Here is a 14,434-nt window from a genome sequence, read left to right as displayed (position 1 = left end):
TTGTACAGAACAAAGTATTCAATGAGAATATTTCATTCATTCAGATCTAGGATGTGTTATTTGAGTGTTCCCTTTATTTTTTTGAGCGGTGTATATAGGTCTGGTTTGACCTTCAAGATAATTTTTACTCATGTGTAGAAATGTTTTACCCTTTACTGCCACAAGGTGTCGACATTTCAATCCCGAAAGCATAAAACGGACCGCCACGCCTGTAGGCGGACCAGCACCGTCGTCAGACCAGACGCTGGGAACAGACAACAACAGTAACAGACCGAGAGAGAAAGACCGCATTTCTTTTTGCTTTCAGTTATGGGTGTAGTCTGAGAGGTGGAAATAGAAATTGCACTGCAGCTTTACCTCGACGTTTTATCCTAATGAAGGAGCTCCGTCCTGGCTGAGTTGGGAGATGGGAGTACTTAACATCACAGACCAGGTACGCTGAAAGGAAAGCGCTCCGTGTTTGTCTTGTGGCGCAGTCTATTTGCTGGAAAGAACCTGCTCTAGTGCGCAACATGCTACGTATTCGCCGAACCGCTTCTAATACTTCTACCGCTTATTGTTATTGCATGATTATTATTGTTGGTTTAGTCATTATGAGAACAGGGGTTTGTGTGTTTTTTGATACGCTGTAACGTTTGTGGGGTTGCAAGCGTAGCCTGGACCGTATTCTGGGCCAGAGCCAGCTCCGGAGCTGCATTAGTTAGCTTAAGCCATTTAGCCAGCTGACGTAAGAACTAAGAAGGGGGCCTGTAGGCCTCAGCCAGGGCTTGGTCTATCCACTGGGGAAAAATAATAAAAGAAAGGAAGAAAATCAGCGCCATATTTAATTAACTTCTACAGATGATTGGAAAAACATAATTTGCCGTTGTGCTAATGTGTTTAATCATTTAACTATACCAAAGTATATATATTACCCTCTATTTAAGAGGCTTTGATAGATCGTAGCGCTACGAGAGATTAGCATATTTCGAATTATAGATCCAGATTAGTTTTATTGTGTTCTTATGTGTGTTGATTTATTTATTTTTTTGCATCGTTTTAGATGTAACTTTAGATGTTTGTGTGTTTCAGCCTCCTCTGGTCCAGGCCATCTTCAGTCGTAATACTGAAGAAGTTCAACTGTTATTGCACAGAAAGGAAGATGTCAATGCACTGGTATGAATCAAGTACAACCAGTTCAGATCATAGTGGATGAGATGCAAATGAAATTCTTAATGCTTGACATATTGCTTGTGTTTTTTTTTTTTTTTTAGGACCAAGAGCATCGCACACCACTTCATGCTGCTGCCTGTGTGGGTGATGTCCATATTATGGACCTCCTCATTGAATCAGGTGACTCTGCTGCATTTATTCCAGATGAGGCCTGGTACCTTTCTTAGTCAAACAAGATACAGGCTCTCTATGACTGAATCCCATTTCTTTTGCCCCATGTTCTCTGCCTTTCATGTGGAAGGAGTTGGTGAAGGAGTCAGCAACCTTTAAATCCAAATACATTTTTTTGTCTAAAGTATACCTAGGGACAGAATCTGTCCACCGCCCCAAAAAAAAAAACCAACTTATATGTGGAAAAAATGTTAAAACAAGAAAAGATCACTAGTGTATTTTGTTTGTAGATTACTGTGAACCCTGTACTAATAATGGACATGTATGTCTTTCAGGTGCCAGTGTAAATGCTAAAGACAACGTTTGGTTGACCCCCTTGCACAGGGCGGCTGCTTCAAGGAACGAAGTACGTGTCTGTTTAACTGTTTCAAAGAGTCTGTTATCACTTCTGACCAATTATTTTCTATTTGTTTCATATGTTGCGTTCAGCGGCAAATTTGTTTATTGATTATATTAAACTGAGTTGAAAAATATCAGGAATGCTTTTTCATGGTTTTTATATACAAATTGAAAACCAAAATGTGAAAAAAATCTCCTTTTAAAATGGTGTTCTCATAATAAAATTGATGGGTGGCACTTTAGCCTCGACATCATGGCTGTTCCTCTTTCTGAGAGAAAATATGTTAGCTACAGTTGTCTGTCTTGCAAGAGAGGAAGTTTAGTTGTTCAGCAACAGGCAGGGGAGGGGTAGAACTCATTAGTCTTTGCTCTATACAGCTGGAGAACATTTCTGACTCTTTCATCTCATAAAAATTCTTTAAACTGTTGCATTGGTGGGATTGAAAACTTAACGGGTTTTAAACAAACTTTTTAAGACCTTGGTATAACTTGACGGCAGCAACCATTCCATGCCTAGATGTGGATGAATAGAGCAAGCTGTAAACTTAACACTTAAGTGAAAACCTTAAACCTTGGTGGTGACTCTCTTCTCTTCAGAGGGCAGTTGGCCTTCTGCTGAGGCGCGGAGCTGAGTCAAACACGCGAGACAAGTTCTGTCAGACGCCGCTACATGTGGCTGCTGCCAACCGTGCCACGCGCTGCGCAGAGGCTCTGCTGACCCAGCTGAGCAACTTGAACATGGCGGATCGCACTGGTCGGACTGCCCTGCACCATGCGGCTCAAAGTGGTTTCCAAGAGGTGGGACTGCAAGGATTAACCTTTAACCCGTAGAGATATTATCAGTTGAACAAAAGTCTAGTAATTTTGTATGGTAATTTCTCTTCACTTATTTATTTTTTTATTTGTTGAACAGATGGTGAAGCTGCTGCTGAACAAAGGAGCCAACCTGAGTGCCATCGATAAGAAGGAGAGACAACCTATTCATTGTGCGGCTTTTTTAGGTAAACAGTTATTTATTTACTGTGCTACATTACAGATGTTTTTATTTTGAGGTAGGAATAAAAACCTTTTTATAGTTCGGTTTGTCCAAATAACAGTAAAGTGTAAGTAAATGCATTCAATGTGAGAATGAAAGACACAACAGTAAATGTTCTATCTCGAGACATTATACCATAGATTAAATTTTACAATGTTTTTTGCTTTTTGGGATTTTTACAGGGCATTTTGAGGTTGTGAAGATGCTTGTATCCCGTGGTGCTGACAAGAGCTGCAAGGATAAGCTTGGTTATACACCTCTCCATGCTGCTGCTGCTAGTGGTCACATCGAAATTGTTAAGTACCTTCTGAGGATGGGAGCAGAGGTGAGAAGTTGTGCTTTTATTTTCACAGCACTGATGTCTAAGGTCTTAATTAGTCAATTTACCTCCTTAAACACTTTTATGAGCTTTCTGTGTGATGTTTTGTTGTGTTTCATTGTCAGATTGATGAGCCCAATGGCTTTGGGAACACTGCGCTCCATGTGGCTTGCTACATGGGGCAAGAAGCTGTGGCTACTGAACTGGTGAACCACGGAGCTAATGTTAACCAGCCCAACAAGTGTGGCTTTACCCCTCTGCACCTGGCTGCCGTCTCCACCAATGGTGCCCTGTGTTTGGAGTTGCTGGTCAACAATGGGGCTGACGTCAACCAGCAGGTATGAAACGATTTTCTCAGTTTTCACCGAGTTCTGTTACAGATGAACTCCACAGACTGTCCTCACACTTGGATCCAAAGCAGAAGAATATTATTTTATGGCAGCAGATTATGTGATATTACATCGTCACAATGCATCTTGTGTTGGAAAGAGTCTTGTTTTGCACTTTCCAGTTGTAGGTAGCGTGAGATCATCTGGCTGCGTGATAGACGAGATGAGGAAAACATCCTATACACCACAGCTAATGCTAAAGTATTTAGCTTCATTGCTCCCTCGTTATCCTAAACCTTAATTCTATGTGCAAAAACACAGTTTTTAATTTTATTTCTTGTTCTTCAGACACAGTGTTAAAGTTGGTATATGCTATATGTTGCTACTGAAGCTGTTGTTTAGGGCTGTGATTAATCAATAAAAATAACAATTGTCAGACTGATCAAATGTGAACTGAATGAATTGGAACTGAACAGTTTGATTTGTGGACTTTTACTGTATTTGACACACCATCGGCTCTGTTTTTGATCTAGTTTTGCTTAAAACTGCAGTACATGGAGAATTGGAACCTGGACTTAGTTGTTCTACATTGGTTACAGATTATTGAAACCCTATTTGAGTTGTGACTGCCTTATTTATAAAAAAACAGACTTTATTTGCTGAAATCATCAGACATATTCAATTAACAGTAACTACTATATAGCGCAGTTGCTTTCTATATTTATCCCGTTTGGGGGCTTCACATTGGTAGTGTGGTGCATCACATGGTCCCTTTAACACACTCCTTGGACGCGAGGTGTTGAAGTGTGATGAGACCAAAACAGATAAATATACTTGAGCTGCATAGTTTTTCTCAGGAGTGTCGAAGCTTTGGAAGAGAACATGTTCCAAAAGGGTCTCTGGGAGCTTCTTCCTGGAGTTGTTTGTTTAATAGAAAATTAAAATGATGTCACTTTTGACACAAGCTATACTTTTCTTGTTGCCCCTTAATGTAAAGTCATTGTCAAAGCTTTTTTTTTAAATGCATACAACAGATGAACATCTTGGTGACCTAAGTTTAGACCTTCTCAGTACTTTTCCTTATTATGTTACAACATTTTGCCTTACTTAGACCCCTTATGCTTTTCTGATAATTTGACAACAGAATATCAGACTTATAGGTTGTTTTTGATTATTGAAAAAATAATCTCAGCTTTTCCTCCTACATAGTTCTGCTATCCTTCCTACATACATCACCTTCTCATTGTACCAGAGCCAAATAAACTGTTAATTAAAACTGTTTCAGCTGCAGTTTATGCATCGTTTATCCTGTCCATTACATACTTAGTAAATGGAACTGACTGCATATAGTCTAGTTCCTGTTGTCATTTTGTTGAAGACTTTACCATTTTATTATTATATATTCCATTTAGTAACATTTTTTAAAGGCAAAAAGCCTTATAAGAAAACTGTGCTTGCAGAGTGTTAAAGAAGACTAACATTTTGCATACACCAGTCAGGCATAACATTATCACCACTGACAGGTGAAGTCAGTATTTCTTCTTCATGGCACCTGTTAGTGGGGGGGACATATTAGATAGCAAATAAACAGTTTTCCCTCAGATTTGATATTGGAGGCAGAAAAATTGGGAAGCATGAGGATTTGAGAGTTTGACTAGGGCCAAATTGTGAGTTGGTCAGAGAATCGCCAAAACTGCAGCTCCTTTGGGTTGTTCTGGGTCTGCAGTGATCGGTGTCTAATAAAATCTGTTCACTGAAGGGACAGTGGTCAACCAGAGATGGTATAAAGGATGGCCAAGACTCATTGTTGAAGGTGGGAGGCGAAGGCTGCCCTGGTTGTCCGATCCAACAATGGAGCTGCTGAAGCTCCAACGGCTGAAGACATTGATCCTGGTTCTGATAGAAAGCTGTCAGAATACACTGTCCACATTCATAAAGCGACAGGTAAATTAGAGGTTTGGCCCTTACAAGCTTCCATACGTGGTTGGTTTCTCTTTTTCTCTCTCCTTTTTTGAGGGGTCAGAGGTCCTGTTTGCAGTGGGGGGACCACCCCCTTGGATAGTGGTGGGGAAAATGCTGTGATTGGTTTTTGTGGGGAGTTGGTAAACACATTACTTGATGTACAGCTGCTGGTCATAAAATTAGAATGTCATGAAAAAAATTATTTCAGTAATTCCATTCAAAAGGTAAAACTGAAATATATTCATTCATTACACACAGACTGACATATTTCAAATGTTTATTTTTTTTTTTTTTTTTGATGGAACTGACAACTATTGAAAACTCCAAATTTAGTATCTCAGAAAAGTGGAATATTACTTAAGACCAATACAAAAAAAGGATTTTTAGAAATGTTGGCCAACTGAAAAGTATGAGCATGTACAGCACTCAATACTTAGTTGGGCTCCTTTCGCCTGGATTACTGCAGCAGTGCGGCGTGGCATGGAGTCGATCAGCCTGTGGTTCTGTTCAGGTGATATGAGAGCCCAGGTTACTCTGATAGTGGCCTTCAGCTCTTCTGAATTGTTGGGTCTGGTGTATTGCATCTTCCTCTTCACAATACCCTATAGATTTTCTATGGGGTTAAGGTCAGGTGAGTTTGCTGGCCAATTAAGAACAGGGTTACTATGGTCCTTAAACCAGGTACTGGTAGCTTTGGCACTGTGTGCAGGTGCCAAGTCCTGTTGTAAAATGAAATCTGCATCTCCATAAAGTTGTTCAGAAGCAGGAAGTGCTCTAAAACTTCCTGGTAGATGGCTGCGTTGACCTTGGACCTCAGAAAACACAGTGGCCCAACACCAGCAGATGACATGGCAGAGGATTCTGTGCCTCTCCTCTCTTCCTCCAGACTCTGGGACCTTGATTTCCAAAGGAAATGCAAAATTTACTTTTATCAGAGAACATAACTTTGGACCACTCAGCAGCAGCCCAGTCCTTTTAGTCTTTAGCGCAGGCAAGACACTTCTGATGCTGTCTCTTGTTCAAGAGTGTTTTGACACAAGCGACAGCTGAGACCCATGTCCTGCATACGTCTGTGCGTGGTGGTTCTGGAAGCACTGACTCCAGCTGTGGTTCACTATTTCTGAATATCCCCTACATTTCTAATGGGTTTTGTTTAACAATCCTCTCCAGGGTGCGGTTTTTCCCTATTGCTTGTACACTTTGTTTTACCACATCCTTTCCTTCCCTTCGCCGCTCTATTAATGTGCTTGGACTCAGAGCTCTGTGAACAGCCTGCCTCTTTAGCAATGACCTTTTTATGTCTTGCCCTCCTTGTGCAAGGTGTCAATAGTTGCCTTTTGGACAACTGTGAGGTCAGCAGTCTTCCCCATGATTGTGTCGCCTACAGAACTAGACTGAGAAACAATTTAAAGGCCTTTGCAGGTGTTTTGAATTAATTTGCTGATTAGAGTGGTGGCACCAGGTGTCTTCAATATTGAACCTTCTCACAATATTCTAATTTTCTGAGATACTGAATTTGGGGTTTTTATTAGCTGTCAGTTATAATCATCAAAATTAAAAGAAATAAACATTTGAACTATATCAGTCTGTGTGTAATGAATGAATATAATACACAATGTTCACTATTTTAATGGAATTACTGAAGGAAATCAAATTTTTCATGATATTCTAATTTTATGACCAGCACCCGTACAGTCCTGGAAACCACAGACCAAGAAGAAATTAAAGGTTCAAGGTAATGAAGTTCCAGGAGACAGATCCCTAATATTACTTTAAAGACACAGTAGACTTTCATGGTAAGAAAAGCTATTCAGTTAAGGTTTTTGAAAAAAATTAATTTGTTTTGTTTCTTTTATCAGAGCAAAGAAGGGAAGAGCCCCCTGCACATGGCAGCCATTCATGGACGCTTCACACGCTCTCAGATCCTCATCCAAAACGGTAACCAGGCCTTTGCTTTCAGACTGAACTCCAAGAATCAATTTTTTTTTTATCCTGTTCTATGCTTTTAATGTGTATTTAATGCTCCCTCTACTTTGGTTTGCATCAGGTGGGGAAATTGACTGTGTGGATAAATATGGCAATACCCCCCTCCACGTTGCTGCTAAATATGGCCATGAACTGCTGATCAGCACTCTGATGACCAACGGAGCAGACACGGCCAGGTATAGGAAAAATTCCTGTCATAAGGTTATAAAACAACAGTACGACGTTGCGTTTATTGGTTGTTCAACGTCTAATGCAGCTGAGTCCCACTGAAGTCCTGTTTTTCCAAATTTGTTTAATAACTAGACGTGGGATCCATGGAATGTTCCCTTTGCACTTAGCTGTGCTGTACGGGTTTTCAGACTGTTGTCGCAAGTTACTCTCCTCAGGTTTGTTTTATCAGTATGCCCACCCAGATTCACACCATTGTTTTAATCTGTGTTAATGTCTCTTTCAATAATTTTGGTAATGTCCCTTCAGGTCAGCTGTATAGTATAGTTTCATCTATGAGTAAAGAGCATGTGCTATCAGCTGGGTTTGACATTAACACCCCTGACAAATTTGGGAGGACCTGTCTACACGCTGCTGCCTCTGGAGGGTAAATAACACAGCTTTTCTGCACATTTTTAGCAAACGCATGCATTTGTCTGCATTCATCTTTTCTAATGACAATATCTTTTTACAGAAATGTTGAATGTCTGAACTTGCTCTTAAGTAGTGGTACTGACTTGAACAAGAGAGACATAATGGGAAGGTGAGTTCTGCATCATCTTGTCTGTTCCCTTTTAAGCATTTCATCTCAAACAGAAAAATACCTTGATTTATAATGTTGGCTAAGTCACCGCCTAATATCTCCTGGCGTCCTCTCTGTAGGACACCATTGCACTATGCGGCTGCTAATGGGAGGTACCAGTGCACTGTGGCTCTGGTGAATGCTGGCGCCGAGGTCAATGAGCAAGACCAGACAGGCTGTACTCCCCTGCACTACTCTGCTGCCTCCCAAGCCTTCAGCAGGTAGGAAACATGTTTAGATCTTAAGCTGTGTTTTATTGTGATGCTTTGTGACAGACCATCACAATGTAGCACAAGGTTGTTAAGCTGAAAGAAAACTGGCCCATGGTTTTCAAAACAATTTTTGAAATAAAAATACGTATTCAAAACATAAAACGTTAAATTTTAAGCTTGCATTAAGTCATGTAGAGGACACAACAAATGTGGAAGAAGATGTTCTGTTCTAGTTGGACCAAGATTCAATTTGTTAAAATGTATGTGGCAGAAAACTAACTCTGCATGTCACTCAGAAAACCTATCATCCTGAAAATACCATCCCAACCTTGCCAGCATTAGGGCTGGGCAGTGGGCATCGTATATACTTGAACGATTCTGATTCCTCGTTTTGATTCCTGTTCTTTGTGATGTTCACTTCCGATCCTTTCAGCAGGCAGGGTCAAAAAGTTTACATTGCATAAATGAGCTAACCAGAGTTCTTTCTGGATGAAATAGTCTGAGTCTATAATTCAGGTCGTTAGCCTATGTATTTTTTCATAGACAAACGTTAGCTGGGTATTTGCATTTAAGTTGACCCACCAGTTTAGTTTGAGTATAACTTGTTAGCTGCTTCAATGCTGTTATAGGACGTATTTTATTGTGCAGAGCGTCAAAGACGGGCACTCTGTTACTTCTGCACTATGAATCTGGATGTGTGTAGTTATCTTGGTCATGCACCCTTCTTTGCGTGATATAATCTAATTGCAAGTGTTGCACTGAGCCAACTTGTCATTTGCTCAGTCGCTTCTTATTCTGGTATGCGGACTAGGTATCGAAAATAGGAATCAAAATTTAAAAAATTAAAGGATTCCGGGAGAATCGTAATGTTAGCCTTGGTTCCAATCAGTTCTCGAGACTCGATGGCCAACTCTAGCCAACATCATGTTATGTGGATCCTTCTCTTCAGCAGAGACAGGGAAGCTGCTCAGAGTTGATGAGTAGATGGATGGACCTAAATACAGGACAGTCCACAAACAGGAAAACTTGTTGGAGTCTGAAAAAGACTTGAGACTGAGGTCGGAGGTTGGACGTCCAGCAGGACAACAACCCTAAACCTATAGCCGGACGTGCATTGAAATGGTTCGGGTCAAAGCATGTTCATACGATAGAATGGTCCAGTCAAGGTGAGAATCTGGCAAGAAACACTCTCCAATCTGACTGAGCTTGGGTCATCTTCTAAAGAGAACTTTGCAGAACAAGAGAGACTAAACATTTTGCCAAGCTAGTAGAGTCGTACCCTATAAAAATTGCTGCTATGATTTCAATGAAAGATGGTTATACAATGTACTCATTTAGTGGGAGCTAATTACAAATGCACATCGCACCTTTTTTGTCTTTGACAGAAAAACGAAGCTGAATATCAGGTTTCCATTTCTCTCCACAACAGTTATGTCCTACTTTTTGAAGCTGTATGTGTTTGTAAATATCCTAAAGCTAAAATAAAACGGTAACAGCAGTGGTCACACATTTACTGCGATAAGAGCTGCAATTCACAAATTGGACTCAAAAGCATTGTGAAGTCAGATTGCTGTTTATAAATGTGAGTATCTTTGCGTGAAGTGTTTTCTCCTTTGGTTAAAATGCCTAATGATACCTTTTAACAAGATGAACTTGTGCTGTGTGGGAGTGGAAATTGGAGGGGTTAAAATAAAGCGAATGACACAATTTTCTAGGCCTGAAGAAAATGAAGTGCCTCAGTTTTTATTGTTTTGCATTCGTTCACTTGACCAGTTGACTTCTCAAGGCCAAGCAATGTTTAGCAAATGTTTGCAGAGCTATTTTATTTTTGCTTTTCAGAACTGATCGTCATTTTTCTGGGAACCACCAAAATACTGAAGATGAGACGAAAGAGTCATACTTGTGAGTTTTTCTTTTTCTCGGGCAAAAACCATATTTTCAAATTAAGTTGCTAGGATTATAAACAGCCACTCGTTGAGTATTGTTCTATGCTGCTTTTTGCAACAGTTGCTTGGAGCATCTTTTGGACAATGGTGCTGATCCATCTATGGTCAACTCAAAAGGTTATAGTGCTGTCCACTATGCAGCTTACCATGGCAACAAGCAGAACCTGGAGCTGGTGAGTTTTCTGTTGAGCCAAATTAATCATGCTTACCGCTAGCCTTCTCACCCAGATAGCTTCTCCGCATAACTGCATCGGATCTCTAAATTCTTGTTTGCCTTTTAGCTCACACTGAGCTGTTAGGTGTTACTTTAAATGGAGTCTATTTGTATCTGCTTTTTTCTGGTGTAAAGTTATGTACTTTACTTCGACTGCTTCTTCTTATGTTTATAGCTCTTGGAGATGTCCTTTAATGCACTTGGAGACATAGAGAGCAGCATTCCAGTCAGTCCTCTCCATCTCGCTGTAAGAATTACACAAACATCCAGTTGTAGTTGGTCCCAGCTTTGCATTTAGTTTAGATTAACAGGCTAATTCACCTCCTCCCGCAGGCTGATAGGGGCCACTGGCAAGCCCTGCATGTGCTGACAGAGACAGCAGCCTACGTGGATATGCAGGATGCTGCTGGCCGCTCTGTGCTCTACCTGGCTGCGCAGAAAGGCTATGCACGCTGTGTGGAGGTGCTTTTAGCTCAGGGGGCCTCCTGTTTGCTCAACGACAACCATCTCATGTGGACTCCAATTCATGTTGCAGGTACTATACCCAGAACTGACAGCTTTCTTGAGCTGTGTTTGATCGTTTGTTTTTTAATGTGCCCGTTTTGTTTTTGGTCAACCAGCGGCCAATGGTCACTCGGACTGCCTGCGCATGATGATTGAATACGGGGAGGAGGGGGATCTCATCAATGTCACGGACAAATTCGGCCAGTGAGTTGTTTTCTTTTAAATAAAGTATCTAAATTAATGTAGTGCACTCATGTGAACGCCTTTATCAAGACACATCGCGTATCAATGTCTAATCTTGTTTAAATTTAGTTCTAAGCAAAGAATTAAAAGAAGAATGTACCGTTTTACTCATAAAACAAAACATTAACAAACATTAGTTTTTTTTTAGTTGAGAGAGAGAAAGTTTGGACACCCCACCCTCTAATAGCTAATGTGTGTGTGTGGTTGAAATATCTAGGCTTTGACTGGGCTGTTACTGGACTGTCGATTTCTTGGTTTTCAGCCAGATCCTGCTGGATTTACTGCTACGTTGCAGGATCCAGTTCTGCCTCAGCTTTATTTTATTCTTTTACCAATAATCTCGCAATTTCCTCAAACACCTTTATGGTAATAGTCATAGTGGGTTTTATGATGGTGAGCTGGTCAGGTCCTGCTGCTGCAAAGGATTCCCAAATCATTTTTACACTTTTACCTCTGTGCTTCACACTTCATATGCGGTTCTTTTCCTGGCATCCTGCACGTGGTTTACACCAAACAAGTCATCTGTTCTGGTGTCCAAATAATTCTGTATTAGACTCATCTGTCCAAAGAACATTGTTCCAGAAGTCCTGGCTTTTGTGTATATATTCTCTGCCAAACATGCTTTTCAAGTTTTCATATTTTTGCGACTTCTTTAAACCCCTGTAACAGACTTATAAGCTGCTACAGTGTTTCTTTCTAAAGGCCTCAGACAGCTCTTTCCATCTCAACATGGCTACTCTGACTCTAACAGTTAGAAGCTCACCAAACAAATTGCATTCTGTTGAAACCAATGCGTCAGAAAACACAAGCTTTCACAAGACGTCCTAATGTTTTCATATGACCGTAACCCTAAATAAAAACCTTTTAATTCCTTAAGCTAGTTAACTTAATGAAAACAATTCATTGAACATGCCTTTATTGTTGCTTTTGTCCCCAAACAGAACCCCTTTAATGCTTTCTATTCTGGGAGGTCATAATGATTGTGTCCCCTTCCTGCTGGAGAAAGGTGCTCTACCAGACGCTAAGGACAAGAGAGGACACACGGCTTTGCACAGAGGGGTAAATTTAAAATACCGCTTTCCTAAACCGCATCGTCAAGAAAATAGCAATTTGATAGGGACAACAAAGGTTGGTTGTACAGTAAAGGTTAATTTTGTAACTGGATAATTTCTAAATGTAACATTCTAGCGTTTGAAGGGGAAAGAAAGGGTAAAACCTTATTCTAAAAGATTGACAGGCCTATATTGAGATGATTTTAAATGAATGTCGATAGGAGGGGATCAAATTTACAAGATCTGTCCTCCTACCCTCACAAATATTTTTAGCTTTTTTTGATATGTGTTTGGATACTTTACAGAAACAGATGGGATGGTTTGAGAAGCTCAACATGTAGTTTGAGGTGTTGACTGGGCCAATCCCCCAGATCTCTACATATGGGATGTCCTGGACAAAAAGTCTGATTCATGGTTTAAAACCCACTGCATAGCAGGTCACATGACACAGATAGTTGCAGCAGCCAATACGGTCTTTCTTTCATTCAACATAATTGTTCACGATGAAAAACACATAATATAATGCAGTTTTAAAGTCGAGCACCGAATAATAGAACATGATTTGGTTTTTTGTTTGTTTAATTGGTTGCATAAAGCTTGACTCATTGGAGTGTGGCTGACATAAGTCAACTTACACTTCATGTTTCCGCTATGAACACGCAACCATGTAAACCCCCGTTACAGATCACTTTGTCATGCTGTTCGCTAACTATGTGATGCCATGGTGTGACACAGCAGCTAGCTGAAGGCAGTTTACGATTTTAGTTACAAAGTGTTCAGTTATTCCTCACGTTATGGACAGTGAGTGAGACTAGTCTTAGCAGTTAGCGTCCGCAAATGTTTTTTTATCTGTTTAGTGTTAGCGAAGCCAATGTTTTAGTTAGTAGAATATGGTCAAGTGAAGCTAACTTGAGGTATAATTTATTCCCTGGTAAAGCTTTGCGAATTTTGAGATCTTGAAATGAAAGATGGAAAAAAGGTGTGGCATTTTTATACTTCATATCATTGTTATTTGTTATCTTTATATAGGCAGTGTTGGGACATGATGACTGTGTAGCAGCTCTGCTGGAGCACAAAGCTTCTCCGTTATGTCGGGACGCCCAGGGTAGGACACCTCTGCACTATGCTGCCTCCAGAGGCCACACTGATATACTGGCCAGTCTGGTGCAGGCCGCCATGGCAACTGACCCACAGGATAAACTGCTGGACAACAAACAATACACCCCAATACACTGGGCTGCTTTCAAAGGTTTGCTCAGTTTGATCAGTGGTGAATCTCTGATTTAATAACTCAGCATTAATATTTAGTGTGGATATGTTGTCTGTTTTTAGGGCATGAAGACTGTTTGGAGGTTTTACTTGAATTAAAAAATGTTATTCATGAAGAGGGAAACCCTTTCACTCCCCTGCACTGTGCTCTGTAAGTATTAATGTTGCGTATACTGATGTGTCCATGGGTGTCAAAGTTAATAACTTGCATTAAAAAGAAGCTCTTATTTGCTTGTAGGATGAACGGCCACAGCGGCGCTGCAGAGAGGCTGCTGGAATCTGCCGGGGTCCACATGATTAACACCAGAGACGCCAAAGGAAGGTAGGTGTATATTCAGCTCAGGATTATTGGTGTAAAACTTTGATTTAGTAGGAAAGATGGCATATAAATACCATTATAAAATGTCGGAGTTATTGACCAGATTTAGAGATTGACCACAATATCAGCCTGGCAATAAAATGTAAAATAAAAAAAAATTGCCTATTTTATTGTTAATATTTTAAGGACAGTATGGTGAATACAAAAGGTCACCTACCACCCTTTGCAGCAGTGGGAAAATGACATGGACAATAGGCCAACCTTATGCAGGTGGGTAAAACTGGATTAAAATGTTGTAAAATACGAGGAACCATGTCACATGGTTCCACCCGGAGGTGGAAGTAAAACAGCTGAACTTACCGGCTGGCCATCGAGCTAGGGATGTCAAAGCTTACCCATAACTCAGAGAAGGCTAAGCCTGTTACAAATCTCGTTAAGTTTACCGCAAAGGATCTGCAACCATCGAGAGACGTTTAGAACCAGGGTTTTTGCTCCATCTTTTGATATAGTATCCCGTCTCAAAGATATTTT

General features: G+C 40.4%; 1 protein-coding gene across 1 annotated transcript in view; it reads left to right on the top strand.

Moving 5' to 3' along the window:
- The first annotated feature begins 251 nt into the window (after positions 1 to 251).
- The window catches only part of ankrd52a (ankyrin repeat domain 52a), a 30,069-nt gene continuing 15,886 nt past the window's right edge, over positions 252 to 14,434 (top strand). Inside the window, exons 1-23 of the mRNA XM_047346740.1 lie at positions 252 to 433; positions 1,072 to 1,155; positions 1,254 to 1,332; positions 1,659 to 1,729; positions 2,320 to 2,520; positions 2,636 to 2,723; positions 2,941 to 3,083; positions 3,203 to 3,415; positions 7,228 to 7,306; positions 7,416 to 7,530; positions 7,658 to 7,740; positions 7,832 to 7,949; positions 8,037 to 8,105; positions 8,225 to 8,365; positions 10,196 to 10,258; positions 10,364 to 10,475; positions 10,692 to 10,763; positions 10,850 to 11,051; positions 11,137 to 11,224; positions 12,205 to 12,322; positions 13,345 to 13,564; positions 13,648 to 13,735; positions 13,823 to 13,906. Coding sequence (XP_047202696.1) covers positions 407 to 433; positions 1,072 to 1,155; positions 1,254 to 1,332; positions 1,659 to 1,729; positions 2,320 to 2,520; positions 2,636 to 2,723; positions 2,941 to 3,083; positions 3,203 to 3,415; positions 7,228 to 7,306; positions 7,416 to 7,530; positions 7,658 to 7,740; positions 7,832 to 7,949; positions 8,037 to 8,105; positions 8,225 to 8,365; positions 10,196 to 10,258; positions 10,364 to 10,475; positions 10,692 to 10,763; positions 10,850 to 11,051; positions 11,137 to 11,224; positions 12,205 to 12,322; positions 13,345 to 13,564; positions 13,648 to 13,735; positions 13,823 to 13,906 — 2,558 coding nt within the window. The 5' untranslated portion in view covers positions 252 to 406. The remainder of the gene's footprint in view (positions 434 to 1,071; positions 1,156 to 1,253; positions 1,333 to 1,658; positions 1,730 to 2,319; positions 2,521 to 2,635; positions 2,724 to 2,940; positions 3,084 to 3,202; positions 3,416 to 7,227; positions 7,307 to 7,415; positions 7,531 to 7,657; positions 7,741 to 7,831; positions 7,950 to 8,036; positions 8,106 to 8,224; positions 8,366 to 10,195; positions 10,259 to 10,363; positions 10,476 to 10,691; positions 10,764 to 10,849; positions 11,052 to 11,136; positions 11,225 to 12,204; positions 12,323 to 13,344; positions 13,565 to 13,647; positions 13,736 to 13,822; positions 13,907 to 14,434) is intronic.

This window comes from Girardinichthys multiradiatus, chromosome 1 (assembly GCF_021462225.1).
Source record: "Girardinichthys multiradiatus isolate DD_20200921_A chromosome 1, DD_fGirMul_XY1, whole genome shotgun sequence".
NCBI lineage: Eukaryota > Metazoa > Chordata > Actinopteri > Cyprinodontiformes > Goodeidae > Girardinichthys > Girardinichthys multiradiatus.
The sequence above is the reverse complement of the archived record's forward strand: the minus strand, read 5'-3'. Positions and strand labels throughout refer to the sequence as shown.